This window comes from Lycium ferocissimum, chromosome 3 (assembly GCF_029784015.1).
Source record: "Lycium ferocissimum isolate CSIRO_LF1 chromosome 3, AGI_CSIRO_Lferr_CH_V1, whole genome shotgun sequence".
NCBI classification, from domain to species: Eukaryota; Viridiplantae; Streptophyta; class Magnoliopsida; order Solanales; family Solanaceae; genus Lycium; species Lycium ferocissimum.
The window spans coordinates 26,041,654-26,059,359 of NC_081344.1; the positions used below are offsets into that span (position 1 = coordinate 26,041,654).

Here is a 17,706-nt window from a genome sequence, read left to right on the forward strand (position 1 = left end):
GTTTTCATTTTTTTTCTTCTTACAACTTTGGTTAGTCACTCAAGCTAGTACATTGGTTGCCTAGAAACCAAAAAAAAGTCAAGGCGAAACTAGGTGTTGTAAATGCAAAAATTGTGCATAAAAGCTGCAAAAATGATGCATAGAAAATGCAGAAATTATGCAAAAAATGCAAAAGCGAAGCCAAAAAATGCGAAAATCTGTGCAAAAATGATGCAAAAATGCAATAACTGTGCAAAATGATCTAAAACTGTAGAAAAATGCAAAAGCAAGCCAAAAAATGCAGAAACCGTGCAAAAATAATCTGTTGAGAAAATGCTGAAAATTTTCATTTTCAAAAATGCAAAAACTGAAGTCAAAAATGCAGAAACCGTGCAAAAATGATGCAGAAACTGTGTAAAAATGATGCAGAAAATGCAGAAACTGTGCAAAAATGATGCAGGAAATGCAGAAACTGTGAATGATGCAGAAACTGTGCAGAAATGATGCAGAAACTGTGCAGAAAAATGCAAAAACTGAAGCCAAAAAATGCAGAAACTGTGCAAAAATGATGCAGAAACTGTGCAGAAAAATGCAAAAACTGAAGCCAAAAATGCAGAAACTGTGCAAAAATGAAGCAGAAAATGCAGAAACTGTGCAAAAATGATGCAGAAAATGCAGAAACTGTAAATGATGCAGAAACTGTGCAAAAAAATGCAAAAACTGAAACCAAAAAATGCAGAAACTGTGAAAAAATGATGCAGAAATGATGCAGAAACTGTACAAAAATGAGTGTAGAAACTGAAACTAAGATTTGTAGAAACATACACAAATTACCATACCATAAGAAAAGTTCAAAATACATGATTAGCATTCATATATAATATTTACATTTGCATCCTCATGCTCTTCTCCGTCACATATCAAGTTTATAGAGCGGAGGCATCAAAATATAATACAACCATTAAACCTTTTGAAGATCATGAATTTATCAAAAATTATCAACCCATGGCCAGCCCGTACAATCATATTATGTACTTGGAAACCTATCATTGACAACCATCCACACATATAACATTGACATCTACATCCTCATGCTCTTCCCGACTACATATCAAGTTTATAGAGCTGAGGCTTCAAAAACAGATACAATCATTAACCCTTTTGAAGGTTGTCAATTTAGCAAAAATATCAACCCATGGCCAGCCCTTACAATCATATTCATATACTTGGAAACATGTCATTGACAATCATCCACACAATGTTTTGACGTTGGAGTTCACCCATTCGTAAGAACAAATCCATTTTTCTAACATCAGAAGTAAGCCCCATTGATGCTTTGATTTGTTGATCTGGACTATACAACTCTTGATAAGCAGGGGATGAAAGGATATCTAAAACTTTTCCACGAATTTCAGATTCATCACGCGCCCCAAACATGTCAATTAAAGCACCCATTGTTTTGCCGTGATTTGTTGTAAATTCCTTCATAACATCAACTAAATCCCTTAAAGCTATCTCGTTAACATCTTCAACGGTTCTTTTTCCTTTTTTGCTTTTCTCTTTATCATTGACATTAGAAGAGGAGCTTCTAGTATTTTTACCTTGTTGTTGGTTTTGTTGGTGTTCGGGATTTACACTTTCAGAAGCTCTATCTGCACTTTGAGAAGCTCTACTAGGTCTATGAGCATTTTCCGCTTCTCCAGGGGCTACATCAGGTTCATGTCTAGCATCTTCTTCATCATCTTCATCATTAACTTCAATAAGAAATCCTAATCTCATGTCATTAGAAACTCCTTGACCTTGGCTCCTAACAATTTCCTCAAAAGCATCTTCCGGCCCTTCTGCAAACTCTCCCGTTGCTCTATCTTTTCCAAATATTTCTTCCCAATCCTCGAACAATGGCCATGTCTTGTTTTGCATTCCTTTGGCATTTGGATCAGCCTATAATAAAATAGGATAAAGCAACATATTCAATCAACATACGTACTTTATAAGTATACAAATTAATACCACAAACCATACAAATTGATGCAGCAAAAGGAATAAGTCCAAGAATAGACATGATATTATAGTCTTGACATAAAACAATATTACTTCCTTTAGTTAAGTTAGTCAAGTTCACAATCCTAACATATAGCTAAGGCAGTAGTCTTGACATAAAACAATATTACTTCCTTTAATTAAGTTAGTGACTTTAAAATTTGAGGACAAGCATAGTAAAGAGCCAAACTACTAAAGCCATATCTCTCTTTTACTTGGCATATGCAATAGAAATCACATGTTAAGAAACTTTATTAACAACATATTCGATGAGCAGAAAATAAAATTTTCATTACCTTAACAAACTCATCCCATTTGCTTGGATCATCAACTATAATTCTTCCTTCACCATATTGAAAGCCCAAACCACTACGACTTTTTAATAAAGCTATAGTCCCGTAATCCTTCTTCCATGTTTTCATTTTAGAATTAATATGTGGTTGAGATTTCAATCCACAGTTAGGATGGATTTTGTTTAAATAAAGCTCCAATTCCGTCATGTATCCGGGCCTAAAGGTGCCATTATCCGCTTTCCAACCCTTGACACACAAATCCTTTAAACCATCAATAAGAGTGCGTTCTTCTTCTAGTGTCCATGACCTTCGGCTCTGAGGTGTTGCTCGGCTCAACCTTTTTGATGCTTGGTTAGAAGATGATGTGTGATTACTCATTCTGTCAATATGATCTTGACCAAAGCTGATCAAATAAACAACTTAGCAAGAAATGAGCAAGTATTTTGCTATTTGCAATTAAATAATTAAGAACCTTAACAAGAAGATGTGAAGTCACTTACTAACTTATGACTCACTTATAAATATTTTATCCATCACCAAAAAAAAAAAAAATATACAACTAAATTGTTCAGGAAAACTAATAATGTGAGACTAACTCATAGATACACTGCTTATATTAAGAAAAGAAGTAAAAACATGCGTAAAGATTCACTACTTGTCTTCAAAAAGATATTATTAGATATACATTAAGGGGAGTTGTCTCCACAAACAGCAATGTAAGACATACAAAAAGATTCACTATTTGTCTTCACAAAATATCACTAGCTACTACATCTTCCAATGGACGAAAACCAAACCAAAAGTGTACAAGCACCACAAAATGACAGCATAACTTAAAAATTACAAAGACTAATTGCTAGATCTCTCATTCCACATAGACTGAGCTAGCTCATCCCTCCAAGTGGTCCACTCATCGGATGGTTCAACGGTATCAATATTTCCATGTTCAGGTTCATGTTGATGCTCCATGTTGAATTCTGTTTCCGTGTCTAACGGATCAACTTCCATCTCTCTTCGAATGAAATTGTGTAACAAACAGCATGCACTAATGATTCTAGTATGAATCTTAACCGAGTACCACGAAGGACTTCTAAGAATTCCCCAACGTCCTTTCAGTACACCAAATGCTCTTTCAATAACATTGCGTGCCCTAGCATGCTTCATATTAAACAGCTCTTCTCGGCATTGAGGTGGTGGATTGTCACCTTGCCAATCCCTTAGCCAGTATCTATATCCTCGATAAGGGGACAGAAAACCATTTCCATTTGTATATCCTCCGTCACATAAATAATAATTGCCTAAAAAATATAAATAATAATATAATTACTTTAAAATACTATTCTATTTTTGAGGTAATAAGAATAGACAAGTCTTTTTGTATAAAGCATACCCTCGGGTACTTTCAAACCATTCCTTCGTACAACAAAGATCTCGCAATACACGACCATCAGCGGCTGATCCCTCCCAACCAGGTAAGACATAAGTAAAGTTAAGATTTCTATCACAAACCCCCAAGACATTAGTTGCTATATCTCCTTTCCGTGTCCTGTATCTTGGCTTATCTATAGTTCGAACTCTAATGGGAATGTAAGTACCATCCAATGCACCTAGACAACCCTATAAAATAAAGTAACAAAATACTTACATGATAATGTTTTAAATCTTTCTATAGTAAATCAAATGTTATATTGAAATCTACCTACCTTAAACCATTTCCATCGATCATCAGTCTCATCTTCGGCCACTGGATTAGGACTAACAAGTAATAATGGAGTTAGTTTGAGAATTGCTCTTAGACATTCATTAAAGGCTTGACTTACACTCCACCCCGATCTAATATAATCAACTTTGATAGACCTGTTCTTCTCGTGATGAGCCAAAATATTTAAGAACATTGCTAGCTTTTCAGTGCTTGACATATTGTTAGTGTCTGTCAATCCTCCAATATTCGTGGCTAAAGAAGCTAAAATGTGAAAGGAATTTCTATCCATCCTAAGCTTATCAATACATACAATATCACTGTCACGACTAATAGAATTTAGATGAGACATGATTTTAGGAATTCTAGCACTTTTGTGCTATATCGAGTGACCCGTCTATTTCTAGATTGTCTTATTAAAATTATGTTGTAAATAGCCATAAAAAGACAAATAAAGACAACATATGAATGCACCATAATCTCCTCAAGGATGATAAAGCATTCGACATCGCACAATTGTTAAGGATCCATAGACACCTATTTGTCATTTAAAAATTGCAAAATCATTATTAAACTGAGTATATATACTGAAACATAGATATTACATAATATAAAACCGAGTTCTTGTTTTCTTCTCATGTACAAATAAATTTCACCATTGTCACCATCGGTCACTAGACCAAATAAGTTTCACAAAAGAGTTACGTTTTTCACCGCAATACGGTCCTCTTTTATAACTGGTGACAATTAGAAATAGTATAGTCATCTATAAACACAATAGTTCTAGTTGAATCATTACATCAAAAGAAGGTAAAAAAACGTCAATATCCCGCTAAATCTCCATTAGTAACATAAAAATAACATTAAAAAATTCGAAGCTTCAAAAAATCAAAACCAGTACAACAAAAATCCAAACCCCAACATTAGTGATTACAAAATGTGAATCTTCCTCTCATTTTCAAAAAAGTTTAACCATTTCTTCACATTAGTACTGATAAGAGGAATACAACCGAAGAAATCTAAGAGGAACTCAGATTTAACATGGTGTTACTCCTGAGAGAAACTAAAAAATAAGACCTGCTACTTTATTCAATGATCAATAAACATACAAAATTAAAAAAAAAATAATAAAAAATAAAAATTTCCAAGAAGAGGAAAGTAAAAAAAAAAAAAAAAAAAAAAAAAAGAGGAGGAAAACATGAAGTAGAAGGGACAAGATTTCTTGTGATACAAAAAACTTATCAATTTGTAAGTAGAATGGTAAAGGATTTTTTTTTTATGATAGTAGATACATGGTAAAGTAACAGAAAAGGAGAAGAAAATAAAAGGACAAACTTACAGAGATGGATTTCTTGGAGTATCAATATGTTGGATTTCTTGGAGTATCAATCTCCCACTCCCATAGCTGAGTGCCCAAAGCTCTGGTGGGAGAAGTGAAGATGAGAAAGAAATTTCTGGAACAGACGTATATATGAAACAGGTTAAGGGGCAAGATGGTCATTTGGAAAAGTTATCCCAACATATATTAGTACCGGTATTAGTAATACCAACTAGAAAAGGGGATAATACTATCCCAATTTATGGTATAATTTTGTACCAATACTAATTAATGACTCAAACCAAACATGGTACTAATTTAACCCAAAAATTTAGTACCAAAGATATCCTATCTAATACCCTCTACCAAACGACCACTAAGTTTAATTTTACCATAGCTACCACGTTGAGGCTTACTACTACTACTACCACGACCACCTTTATTACTTATAAAGTTAGGGAGAAAACTCGACAATTTTTTGGAAGACTAATAAATTAAAGTATGAAAATTAATTGAAATAAAAGATGCAAATTAAATAAATAAAGGATGGAACGAGTGTACCAAACGTCTGTGTAAAAGCAGGCGTAACCGTAAACATTGAAATTGAGACTTAAAATTGAAGTTTGAAAGTTGCTCCAAATATTGCCCAATTCACCAAAATAATACTAATAATAATTAACTGAAAGATGATTAGCAAATATTAGAGAGAGATACAGAGAGAGAGAGAGAGAGAGAATTGTGTGAAAATAAATTAGAATGGGGGTATTTATAGTTTAGAATTTGGGTCAAAGTGTAATAAATTAAAAGATAAGGGATAAATTAAAGTTCGGCGGCCGCGCGGGGGGGGGGAGGTGGTGGTGGGGAGGTAGGGGCTGTTTTGTCGGTGTGGGAGGGGCTACAAACGGCTAGTAGCTATTGGGGCCCCCACCTCAACGGCTAGAATTTAAGGGAAAAAAATTCTACTGGACCGGACGGGATCGGGTCAGACCGAGATTTCTCCCCAGTCCCCCTACCCCCCTACGCAAGCCTGGGCCAGAATCGGGACGAGATCGGGCTGACCCGTCCCCTATGTCACCCTTAGTCTTTGCATCACGTCCCAGTCATCATCGCGCGTAGTTCGCTTCTCCAACGCCGACTGGGCAGGTTGTGCGATCTACAACCGGACTTTGTGTCATCTTTTGTGGCATTTCTAGGTCGCTTAAGAAACAACACACTATCGTCAAATCCAGTGCTGAAGCTGGGTATCGTGCTCTAGCTTCTCTCACAACTGAAATAACGTAAATTCTCCATCTACTGTAGCATCTTGGCATCTCTCTCAATTCCCCTCATGTGCTTTATTCTGACAACATTAGTGCGCTGCACCTCACAAGGGATTCTTCATGCTTGTAAAGAACATGTTGAATTAGACTATCACTTTGTTCGCGAGAAGGTTTCTGCTGCAGCAGTGATTACAAAATATGTCCCGTCCTTGACACAAGTGGCTAAATTTTTTGTGAAGGCCTTGTCGAAGCAATAATTCCAGTTTCTCCAGAGCAAGAAAGAAATTGCACGGTTTGTCCTTCAAATGGGCTCATCTATGATTTTTGCCCTTCAAAATCAAACTTATGACTAACGGGAGCAGGGCATAAGTTCTTTAATGGCGCCGACATAACTTGTTGGATATTATGATGCGAACACATTAACTTATGCACCGCCAAAAAAGTTGTTTGTCTTGAGTGGCAAAAATTAAAGACCAAAGACAAAATAGGGACAAAAGTCCAAATGACCCCGGAGCAAGCTTAGAATTTTATCATCAACATCCAGCTTGAGGTGGGATGATAGAGAGCAACAAGGAGTTGAGCAGAAGTTGAAGTTGGAAGATGCAATCCCTAGCCACTAGGACTCGCATGCTGACATTGTTTAGGTATAGGTATTGTGGAATCCAACTCATATTACTACTTAATATAAGTGAGGATAGTGAGGGTTTTGTTGTCCTCACATCCTCACTTCATCTTATAGAATTCTTACACGTCGTTACTTTCAATGGTCCATACATATTTTCATTTGCTTATTTTTGTCTCATTTATCAATGGGCAATTTGCATGAATGCCCTTATTCTGGGGTGATATTTAATTTTTGCCCATTAAATTGGTGGTCTTTAATTTTTGCCCTTCGTTAGAACCCCTTGATTTCGAGTTCGAACTCCCGCTCAGTCAAAAGTTTTAAAAAAATTTGAAAGGTAGAGTTTGAATTCGCAAGGCAGAGTTTTGCTACCTTCAGGCTGAGTTTGAAACTCTACCTTAAGGTAGAGTTTGCAGTCAAACTCTACCTAATCAGACAGAGTTTGAGTCAAACTACCGCCGATCGAAGAGTTTTGAGGCCTTCAGGCATGCCAAAACTCTGCATTAAGGCCTAATTTTGGCCCGAATAGACCTAACTTTGCTACAAAACTCTACCTTGCAAAATTATATATATATATATATATATATATATATATATATATATATATATATATATTTTTTTTTTTCACCGAGGGATTCAAACCCCAGACCTCATGGTATTAGGCAAAAGGGCCAAAAATTAAAGACCACCAATTTGAGGGACAAAAATTAGAGACCAGTGCATTTCAAGGGCACTCCGCACAAAAAAAATGTTTACAAATGAATACCATTTCCACATGAGCTTTTATATTGGTGTGTTGTAACTTTTTCAAAATCTCTTCTTGCTGCTTATTAGTTTATCCCTTTGATTCATACTATGTATGGTGTTTTAACTTTTATATTTAGTTTAAAATAAATAATTATTTATATAATCAAGCATGTATTATTTTATTTTTTTCAAATTTACCTTTATTTCGATAAGTGAATTATTACAAAAGCAAAAAGTAATATTAAATTGATAGTATTTAATTAAGGATTAATTTAGTAAAAATACTTCTTACTTTTTAGAGTTGAGTGATTTCTTAAAGGGTGTGTCTAAGCTAAAAACACCATATAATATGAACCGGGGGAAATACCTTTTAAATTATTTGTCCTTAGACGGGTAAAACACCATATCATATGTTCCTCTAAAATTTTGCTTCTTAAGCGAGATTGCATGTGCTTATAACTACAAATAGTAAAAATTATTGGATGGTGTTGTATAGTGTTGAAGATGAAGGTAGCATTACCATTCAAATTCATAATCTCTTGTTTGATTAATTAAAAACTAATCCTTTCAAGCATAAAGTATATATGAAGAGCTAAATTGATTCTTGAGTCTCATTTTAATGAATTTAGGTCTTTTTTTTTTTTTTTTAATTTTGTCTAAAAGTAAGGTTAAAACCCACATTTAACTAACATAAAGCCTTGAAACATAAATAAATGACTGAAAATTAATTAATATTAAAAGATATCTATTTCTATCTATAAATAAAAATCACATTCTCACAAAATCATAAAAATACGAAATGATCTTTGCCCGATTGTAATTATCATGTTTATAGAATATCGAATCACTTGCGCCCCTTTGATATTTGCTAAGTTTTCTACCAAATTTACTTCCTCATAAATAATTTTTTCTTTAAAATTTTTCCAATTTTATGACTAAGAAACTTTAATAATTATGAAAACTTATCAATAAGATATATTTAACTTATAATTACATTAAATTAATTATATAATAGATAAATGTGACCTAAATTATACTGATTTGATAAACTTTACGTACTATTTTTAAATCTTGAATTTAGACCCGAGCTTAGCACGGGCCTCCTGCAACTAGTTAATAATACATAGATGACAACAGGTGCGGCTATATAATGAGAAGCCACTGCATAAGAAGCTTAAATACAAAGAGCACCACTTTACATATTACATTGTGCTTTTATCTTCTTCAATAAGTAATTCTTTGAATATTTATAGCTAATGCTAAAAACAACTCTCAATCTTAATAAACTCCAGATGGTAGAGGTGACATTCTTCTAAAGGTAAAAAGATTAAAGCACCAGTCAGTAATGGATTCTAGGGAAAAGGGTCAAATATGCCGTTGTATTTTATTTTATTAGTTAACTTTATCCTCCATTAGTTATAGTGAATGAAAATAACCTGTCGTCTACAATGTTTACACCTGTACCTCTGATTTGATGGAAAATCCCAAATCTCATAAAATTATCCGATTTCAATTATAATTACCCAACCCGCCTTTTTAACCTTCCAGCCATATCTCTTCTCCCTCACTATTGCTTGCTCCACATCCATCACTGCCGGCGAGCTCGTGAGACCGGAGCTCCGGCGATATCCAGCCACTGTTTCTCACCGGAAAACACCATTACCTGACTTTAACAATTAATGTATTGCCTCACATAATCAGCACATTCCTCTGGAATTGTCTTCCATGTGCTTAAATTATTAGCCTCCACAGCAAATCTCCAACTTGTACACTCTAACTGAAGCTCATCAATGGCACTTTCCTTCAATTGGGGTTCATTATTTTCGGGGAACTCAACAATTAATGGCCTATCAAGCACATGGGTATTGAAATTTTCATGCCAAAGGCGAAAGTATTGAAATTTTCAAGTCCAAAGGCGAAAGTAAACAGAATCAAGAAAATGAAAATTCTCATCTGGAGGTTTCAATACACGCTTAGTGTATATATTCAGAGATAAAAGAAGGAATAGGAAGAGATGCTTGATGGGGTTTCGAGTTTTGCAGAGATTCGTTGCTTTTTTCTTTCTTGATTCCCCAGATAAGAGAACCTTTCAAGTACTTTCTTCTTCGTTCTTTTTTTTTTTCACAAAGTATAACAAAAATCTGTAGATAATAGTAGTTAAGTTATGTGTCTGCGATTTTCGATTTTAGAAGGAAAAAGGTAAGAAGATGATAGCGATTCGTTTTTGTTGTTAAAGTCCCTCACTGTTGGTAATGGTGGTTTCCGGTGAGAAATAGTGGCTGGAGATTGCTAGAGCTCATGAGCTCCCCGTCAGTGATGGATGTGGAGCAAGCAATAGTGAGGGAGAGATGGCGACCGGAAAAGTCACGGTTCGGGTTAAAAAGGTAGGTTGGATAATTTTAATTGAAATCGGGTAATTTTGTGAAATTTGAGATTTTTCATTCAATTAAGGGTACATGTATAAACTTTGTAGATGACAGAGTTATTTTTATTTACTATCACTAACGAAGGATAAGATTGGTTAATAAAATAAAATAAAGGGATATATTTGAGCCTTTTTCCTAGACTCTAATCACCTGTACCTCAAATACCACCTGGATTAACAGAGTGTACTGGAACTTTTTTTTTCCTCTTTCCTCTTGCATTTTCAGTTCTATCTTCTATTGGCCCCAGAGATGGAGTCCGGAATCAAAATGACTAAAAAAAAAAAAACATTTTGAATCAAAATACTCAACAAAAAAAAAATTACAAAATTACTAAAGGAATTTTTCTCTCACCTATAGGCGCAGTAAAATACTGCGCTATAGAACACCACCATTTTTCAAAAACAGCCTCTTATTACATTTCCACTCCTTTTTACGTAGTTTAGTCATATATTAATCATACTTTGAGACTCCGGAACTTCAATATTTTATATAGAACCTTACTTATATTTGTATAATTAATAAGATAGGCTCAATACATCAAGAATACGCAAAACTTTGAATTGTAGTTTTAGTGATTGAAAAATGCTCGAAGTTCTTTTTTGTTTGAAGACTTGTAGTCATTAGCTTTACGTTATTTATCTTTTAGGATTTCGTCTTATTTTTAAATTAATGCTTAACTTTATTTCGAATGTGTCACTTTTTTTTTATTATCAATTAGGATGTGAAACTATAAACAATAATAAAGACTAAAATAATATTTATAAATATGCAAAAAATATATAATATTTACGATAAATTGTACAACACTAATGTATATACACTATCGAGGATGGATTCCACATGTAGTATGCCAGAAACTATCCCTAGGCCTAAGGCTCATACCATCCCCACCGCCTTCGCCATCGTCTCGATCACCCTTTTTCCTCTTAATAACCGGGCACTCCAAGTCATGATCATATCCTCTTCCTCTGTCCCGTACGCCCTTGACTAGAATGTGCTTCTGGTCCCGCTAGAACGGGCAGAACCTCATCATGATCTGGGTCTGGAAACTCGGACTCTTCCTCGTCGGGAGTCGCCACCGCAGGCGCCTAAGGATGAAACTGAAAAGTATATAAATATTAGTACCATTTTTTATTTATATTGAATACATTAACATTTGTTGAATAATCAAACCTGTGTGTCAATGGGCGCCTGAGTAGGCTCTTGAGATGGATCTGTAGGCTCCTGAGATGGGTCTGGTGGTTAATATGAGGTAGTCTCCTAGACGAGATGTTGTTCGAAGTCCAAGTAAAGATTATAAAAATTAAATAAATATTTATCTTATATCGAATAAAATTAATTTTAAGTAAAAAAACTTACATACGCCCGTAGTCTCATGAGAAGACATCTACGCCTCGGCAGGGGCGATGAGAATGCTCCCGAATGGGTTGCTCTTGTGGATCCACTGGCGCCGAATCCTAAAATATGAAAAAAAACGAAATAATAAGTAACATACATATTTAAAATAAGTATTTTAAATAATCAAATATGTATATTAAATATTGACCTTATATTGAATAAAATAAATTTTAATAAAAAACTTACCTGTGGCTCGACAGTCACATGGAAAGACACCGCTGGCTCGACAGACCCATGAGAAAACGCCTGAGTGGGTGGCTCTCGTGGACCGGGACGCGCCGAATCCTAAAATATAAAATATTACTAAATAATGAGTAACATATATATTTAAAATAAATAATTTAAATGAACAAATAAGTATTTTAAATACTAACCGGGATCAAAAACTTATCGAAGTCAAGAATCTTCGCTCCATCTAAATTCCTCACAGGCCGCTCATCAGCTAATGAAGCGCGTAACGCCGCCCAATCAACGTTATCATGCTCCTCCATGTATGCATTACGGCTCCCTACCGTGATGAAGACCCGGTATCTCGGCAAGTAAGAGCGCCGACGTAAACGTAGGTGAGTCCCAGTGTGAGTCGCCACCCCCCGCCCGGAACGGTGCGGATGGACTAGACCGGGATCGCCCTCTGGAATGGGATCGACTTCATCTGCCTCATCTACCAGATGGTGTCCTCCACCACCAGGTCCTCTAGCAGCCGCACCGCGTCCTCTATGCGCACGGCGTCCTCTGCCGGCACGGCCTCCTCCTCTGGGAGCACCCGGTCCTCCTCCCCGGCGCCGCTCGATACTCGCCCTACGGAACAGCCCTCCCCGCGCCTAATCTCTCCCCCGCCACGGATACTATCCTCGGATATCCGTACCATCTCCGACGCAAGCCCAAGGTAAGGCATATGCTCTAACCCCAAGTTGCATAAACGTTGTACGGCCACCAGCTGCATTTGTGTTCAACAGTAAAAAAAAAGTTATTTTTTAAAACGTAACAATTAATGCAATTAAATAAATCTAAATACGATAAACTTACCAATGCCTCGTACTGCCCCGCGAGTGCTGAGTATCCTACATCCTTAGGGGGACGCAAAGCTGGGCTACCGATCAATCGGCATGTGATCTGATGATACCAGCGCATGTAATCCTCAATGGAAGTCAAATGGCCGACCACCGCTAAAGTCCCCAACCTCGTTCTCCCAACGGTAGAGCCGGACATCCATGAAAGCTAGAAAATCATCATCAACGGCGGCCAATCGTCTCGCCGGTAGTGTCGAGCTCGCACTGACGACGTCGGGGGTATACTATGTGTATGCTCAAACCGTCGTAAGACACGCTCGGGCACGTGGTCCTCTACGATGTCCGTGTGTATCAATGGATACCCCGACCTCCAAACCCCCGACCTCGCCCCGCAAAAGGCCGGCAAACTATCTAATATATAGTCACGTACGTACGTCCATATAAATAATCGCATAACATATAAATACGAATCGGATCACCAAATAGAAAAGACGTTTAATTAAATTAATAATGTAAAGTTAAATAGTTTTACCGCATCGTCCGTCATGTGATCAAGCTGGTCCCGGAATGGAAGAATACTGTGGTGCATATCCACATCCCGGTCAAAACCCGCCGTCCACCTCCTCGCATAAGGCATGTCAATATCGAGGTGATGCCTAGGTATGGCCGAAAGGCAAGATCCTCTCCCACGCCCATAACTGTAAGCGATATTAGAAAATACGATTTTTTAGTCGTCGTTTCAAGAGGTTTGTCTACATTAAAGGAACGCACACTTAAAATATTACCTGGAGAAGAGCAAAAAATCCACACACATCTCTGACAACACCAATAGACGCTCGGCACAGGCATCTGTAAAGATACGCCAAAACAGCACCGCCCCAGCTGTAGTCTCCCAAGTGGTCCAGATGCTCCAAGAAAACCAAATAACGTAAACTGACAAAGGCATCAGATTAGTTCGGGAACAAGATGCCCCCGAATATAATAAGCAGGTACAAACGGGCATGACGATCAATATCGTCCTGCGGGGTGCCGTCCACAACCGGATCCAGACCCTCCAAATAAGTGCAGAGTGCACTAATCTTAACTTGACTCTGTCCCGAAATCTAGCCCTCGGCATCAGGCACGAAGTGAGTGAGCCTAGTCAACTCTGTCGCCCACGTCTGACCAGGAAGAGGCTCGTACCGAGTGTATAGTGGCTTTCCATCTACCCGCAATCCAAAAAGGACCTCCACATCCTGAAGTGTAATCGTGGCCTCACCAATGCGAAGATGGAAGGTATGTATCTCTGGCCTCCACCGCTCAACCATGGCCGTGATGAGCACCCAATCATGCTGTACCCGACTAACGGACACGCAACGGTAGATGCCGCCTCGAAACAATATCTCCAAGACGCGAGGGTATGGAGGGTGCTTGCGTAAAAGAGTCCACGCTCTCTGCAGCCTACGGGCACGGAGCCTTGTAGATATCCCTATAATACCGGCCCATAATAACTCTGACCTATGATTGCCTTGCAAAGACAATACTGATCTATCGCCGGCCCCCGGTGAACAATGCGGCCCTCGGTGATCATCGTCCCGGTGATCATAGGGCCCGGGGAACATCGGCCGGGGAGAACATTCGGATCCATGAAAGAGTCCGGTCTCGTACAAAACTAAATTAGTCATTATTCTTGAAATGAAAGATAAATTATATTAACTAATTAATAATTTGTAGGGAATATGTGAATTATGTAGTATTATATCTTGTGAATAATTAACATGGGATATTGAGTAAATTTAATATGTGATAGTAAGGACACATATGTGATGGCAAAGACTTTTAAGTTAATTACTTTTGAATTATATGATGGCAAAGACTTTTAAGTTAATTAGTTTGGGAATCGAAATTCAAAGTAGAATATTTGTTTAGAACTCTATTTTGAATATGTGATATATTTTTAGTTGACCAAATAGCCAACACAACTATGATAAAATTAGACTAAAAGAGTATATTCGTCGACCACATATTTTTCTACAAACTTTACATTTTTTTTCGTTAACTTATGTATTTATGAAAAGAAGAACTTTAACTATTCTTTTTTAGATAATTTTTATTTAACATATATATTCATGCTTTTAAAATAATATATATTAACAATTCATAATCATTTACAACTTGTTTGGATGGTTGTTACCTATTGTATTATATTATGTTATTAGTTTAAATACAATGTTTGCTTTCATTGTTACTTTAATTTTATTGTTATGTAACGACGAAAGATCGTATTTTATGTAATCACTGATTTGGTCCTATACAATACAACACAATACGATACATTATGAAACAATACATAACAATCATCCAAACAAAGTGTTAACAAAATAATAATTCATTACCAATCGACTTCTTTCAATTCATAAATAATATTTAACAACTAATAAATTCATAATCAATATTTAATAAATAATCAATTAACAAAATAATAATTCATTAACAATTCATAAAATAATTAACAAATTAACAACTCATAAACATATAACAAATTAACAATTCATAAACATTTACAAATTAGCAATTCATAAACATCTAACAAATAATGAATTAAAAAAAAAAAAATTGGAACAGTAGCAAAAGCCACTGCCCAGTCCGAACAAGAAAAAAAAAATTGTCTTTTTTTTTTTTTGGAAAATAGCAAGGGTCAAATGTTAAGCATGCTTAGAACATAATGTATATAACAAAATAATAACAAAAGTTCATAGTAGAAAACTTTAATCGAAGATTTTTTGTAGAGTTATTTTAATCGAGTTGTACGCCGCTTTTTCCCAAAATTCGAACTTAAAATCTTGCTCCTTGACTTGAATATACCGAGAATCTAAACTTTCTCGACGAAATTTAATAGAAAACGACATTTTTGGATGTGGGGACCACTCGGTTTCGCCTCCAATGGCATTTTTCAACTTTTTTTTTTTGCCACCGGAGGGATTGAAGGTGGAACCCGATAGTTTAATGTTGAGTCCTATAACGCATTTTAACGCGCTATAAAGTAGAGAAATTCCTATAGCACAAGCAGAAATATCGCGCTAAAATACTTAACGGGGCCGTTACGGTTAAGTGCTTTAGCGCAGTAAAATACTGCGCTAAAGATAGTTTTGTAACATTTTTTTTGTTGTTGGGGTATTTTGGTTTAAAATGATTTTTTTGGGGGCATTTCGTTCGGTGGGATGGGGGATGTAACGTACATTAGACGTTGTAACCTCTTAATCGAGAAAAATAACAGAATATGTATATCTTCAATCCAATAATAATACTTGCTGTGTAGTACCATAGGTACGAAGAAGGATAATGCACGAACTAGGACAATATGCCGAACTAGGACAATATGCCAAAATAAATAAAACAGAAGAATTCTTGTCTTCCTGCGGTACGCTATTTCCTGTACCAAAACCTCAGCTAAACACTCAAAAGTGTGGCCAATGTCAAATTGTCATGTCACCTGAAATGGCATGTCTTGAGTAAGGTTGGTGGAGTGGAAAAGGCTCAACTGGACGTTATAGTAGTCCAAGTAAATTGTTTAGACAAGAAATGAGAGTGAGTTGCCAGTCGACAAAAACAAGAAAGTGGTTCTCCTCCGCCAGAATTCCTCCAGCTTGACTATACTAAAATCCAGGCATTGCAAACAATGAAGCAAAATTTTCAACACGTGTCCGTAGCTCAATAATGTCATTGTTGTTCTCAAGGTCCTTCAAGAAAGCCTTTGCAAGCCTTCCATGATCTTTCTGTACTGAACTAGCAATCTGTGCTGCTTTAAGGAGGAAATCTGCTATCATTTCAAAATCATTCTCTTGGCAGCCTCTTGTTGTCATAGCAGGGGTCCCTGCAGCCAGAGCAACAAAAGAAATTACATAAAGGGCTTTTCAACTCCTGAAAGTTGATGTATGCAACTCAGCATCAACAGGCTTACCTATCCTCAAACCTCCTGGGGTCATACTTCCATTATCATCAAAGATCATCACTTTGTTGACAGTGATGTGACACAACTCACAGACCTTTTCGAAATTCTTACCTACAAAAATATATTAGTATAATGATCAATATAACAGTGGCAAATTTTGAAAATTAAGCAACTGCAATTGCAGTTCCATGAGAGAGACCTATCCCATAATCAGAAGGCAAGAAGATTGCAGGAAGAGGTTCCATCATTATGCAAGTGCACTAAACCCATTAATCACTTATTCTAGAAGTGCACAAGTTAAATTTACACCTAATTAATACTGTAGTTGAGATACCTATTTTCCAGGACTAAATGTCCAGTATACCCATAAAATAGTGCTCAAACATCACATACTAGTATTATTAAAAATTAGGTTGGTTTGGTACATTGATCTCCACCTCCCTTTTCATCTGACTACCATCTCAAGTGCAAGACAATTACTGGTATCAAATTCCGACTATATTCTGTTGAAACTTACAATTAGAAGCCTAGCCAAATACTTACAATTAGAAGCTTAAACAATCGAATGTGTTGAACTCTATGTGCTGTATCAAGTTCAAGCAGTAGCAAAATGCACAAAAACAAATCAGTGGACACCACATGTTTATTCGGTTACTAATTGTTATGGATCTTGAGCTCAACTCAATCCCAAAGCTAGCTCAAGAGGTGAGGATTGTCCAAGCCATATTAAAGAGACCAGCCATTCCATAAAGGACTGATGGGGACTCTTCAAACTAATTAAAAAAAAAAACACATTTTCCATTGCCATCTTCACAATTGAATCAAGTCAAAAACCAATGCGTTCAAGTTCAGAAGAGAGACAGAATAAATGACAAGCATTCATGTTCCTCTAGGCATCAAGGCCTCGCAGGTAAGAGATGTGTGGCAGATTTGCTGCCCCCCAACAACATTAATGGAGATTGTCCTCCGTCGTCCCATATAACT

At 36.4% G+C, this 17,706-nt stretch overlaps 3 protein-coding genes across 3 annotated transcripts; all 3 read right to left on the reverse strand.

Annotated features, from left to right (window-relative positions):
* Nucleotides 1–789: 789 nt before the first annotated feature.
* On the reverse strand, nucleotides 790–5,568 carry LOC132051072 (uncharacterized). Its single transcript, XM_059442368.1, has 4 exons — nucleotides 5,351–5,568; nucleotides 2,316–2,715; nucleotides 1,815–1,920; nucleotides 790–1,181 (listed from the first exon to the last, which is right to left on the reverse strand). Exons 2-4 carry the CDS (start codon nucleotides 2,688–2,690, stop codon nucleotides 1,168–1,170), a joined length of 495 nt encoding a protein of 164 aa, XP_059298351.1. The 5' UTR covers nucleotides 2,691–2,715; nucleotides 5,351–5,568; the 3' UTR covers nucleotides 790–1,167.
* Nucleotides 3,162–4,353, reverse strand: LOC132048804 (protein ANTAGONIST OF LIKE HETEROCHROMATIN PROTEIN 1-like). Its single transcript, XM_059439487.1, has 3 exons — nucleotides 4,016–4,353; nucleotides 3,713–3,929; nucleotides 3,162–3,610 (listed from the first exon to the last, which is right to left on the reverse strand). Exons 1-3 carry the CDS (start codon nucleotides 4,301–4,303, stop codon nucleotides 3,162–3,164), a joined length of 954 nt encoding a protein of 317 aa, XP_059295470.1. The 5' UTR covers nucleotides 4,304–4,353.
* Nucleotides 5,569–16,402: 10,834 nt separating the features above from the next.
* On the reverse strand, nucleotides 16,403–16,838 carry LOC132050107 (serine hydroxymethyltransferase 7-like). The gene is made up of 2 exons (XM_059441165.1): nucleotides 16,732–16,838; nucleotides 16,403–16,644 (listed from the first exon to the last, which is right to left on the reverse strand). Exons 1-2 carry the CDS (start codon nucleotides 16,778–16,780, stop codon nucleotides 16,427–16,429), a joined length of 267 nt encoding a protein of 88 aa, XP_059297148.1. The 5' UTR covers nucleotides 16,781–16,838; the 3' UTR covers nucleotides 16,403–16,426.
* Between the last annotated feature and the right edge of the window lie 868 nt (nucleotides 16,839–17,706).

Coding starts and splice junctions, on each gene's coding strand:
- LOC132050107 (XM_059441165.1), bottom strand. CDS start 16,780: ATGATCTTTGATGATAATGGAAGTATGACCCCAGGAGGTTTGAGGATA. Junction 16,645..16,731: donor CCCAGGAGGTTTGAGGATAG/GTAAGCCTGTTG, acceptor CTCTGGCTGCAG/GGACCCCTGCTATGACAACA.
- LOC132048804 (XM_059439487.1), bottom strand. CDS start 4,303: ATGGATAGAAATTCCTTTCACATTTTAGCTTCTTTAGCCACGAATATT. Junction 3,930..4,015: donor ATCGATGGAAATGGTTTAAG/GTAGGTAGATTT, acceptor TTTATTTTATAG/GGTTGTCTAGGTGCATTGGA. Junction 3,611..3,712: donor TACGAAGGAATGGTTTGAAA/GTACCCGAGGGT, acceptor TATATTTTTTAG/GCAATTATTATTTATGTGAC.
- LOC132051072 (XM_059442368.1), bottom strand. CDS start 2,690: ATGAGTAATCACACATCATCTTCTAACCAAGCATCAAAAAGGTTGAGC. Junction 1,921..2,315: donor AATGGGATGAGTTTGTTAAG/GTAATGAAAATT, acceptor ATTTTATTATAG/GCTGATCCAAATGCCAAAGG.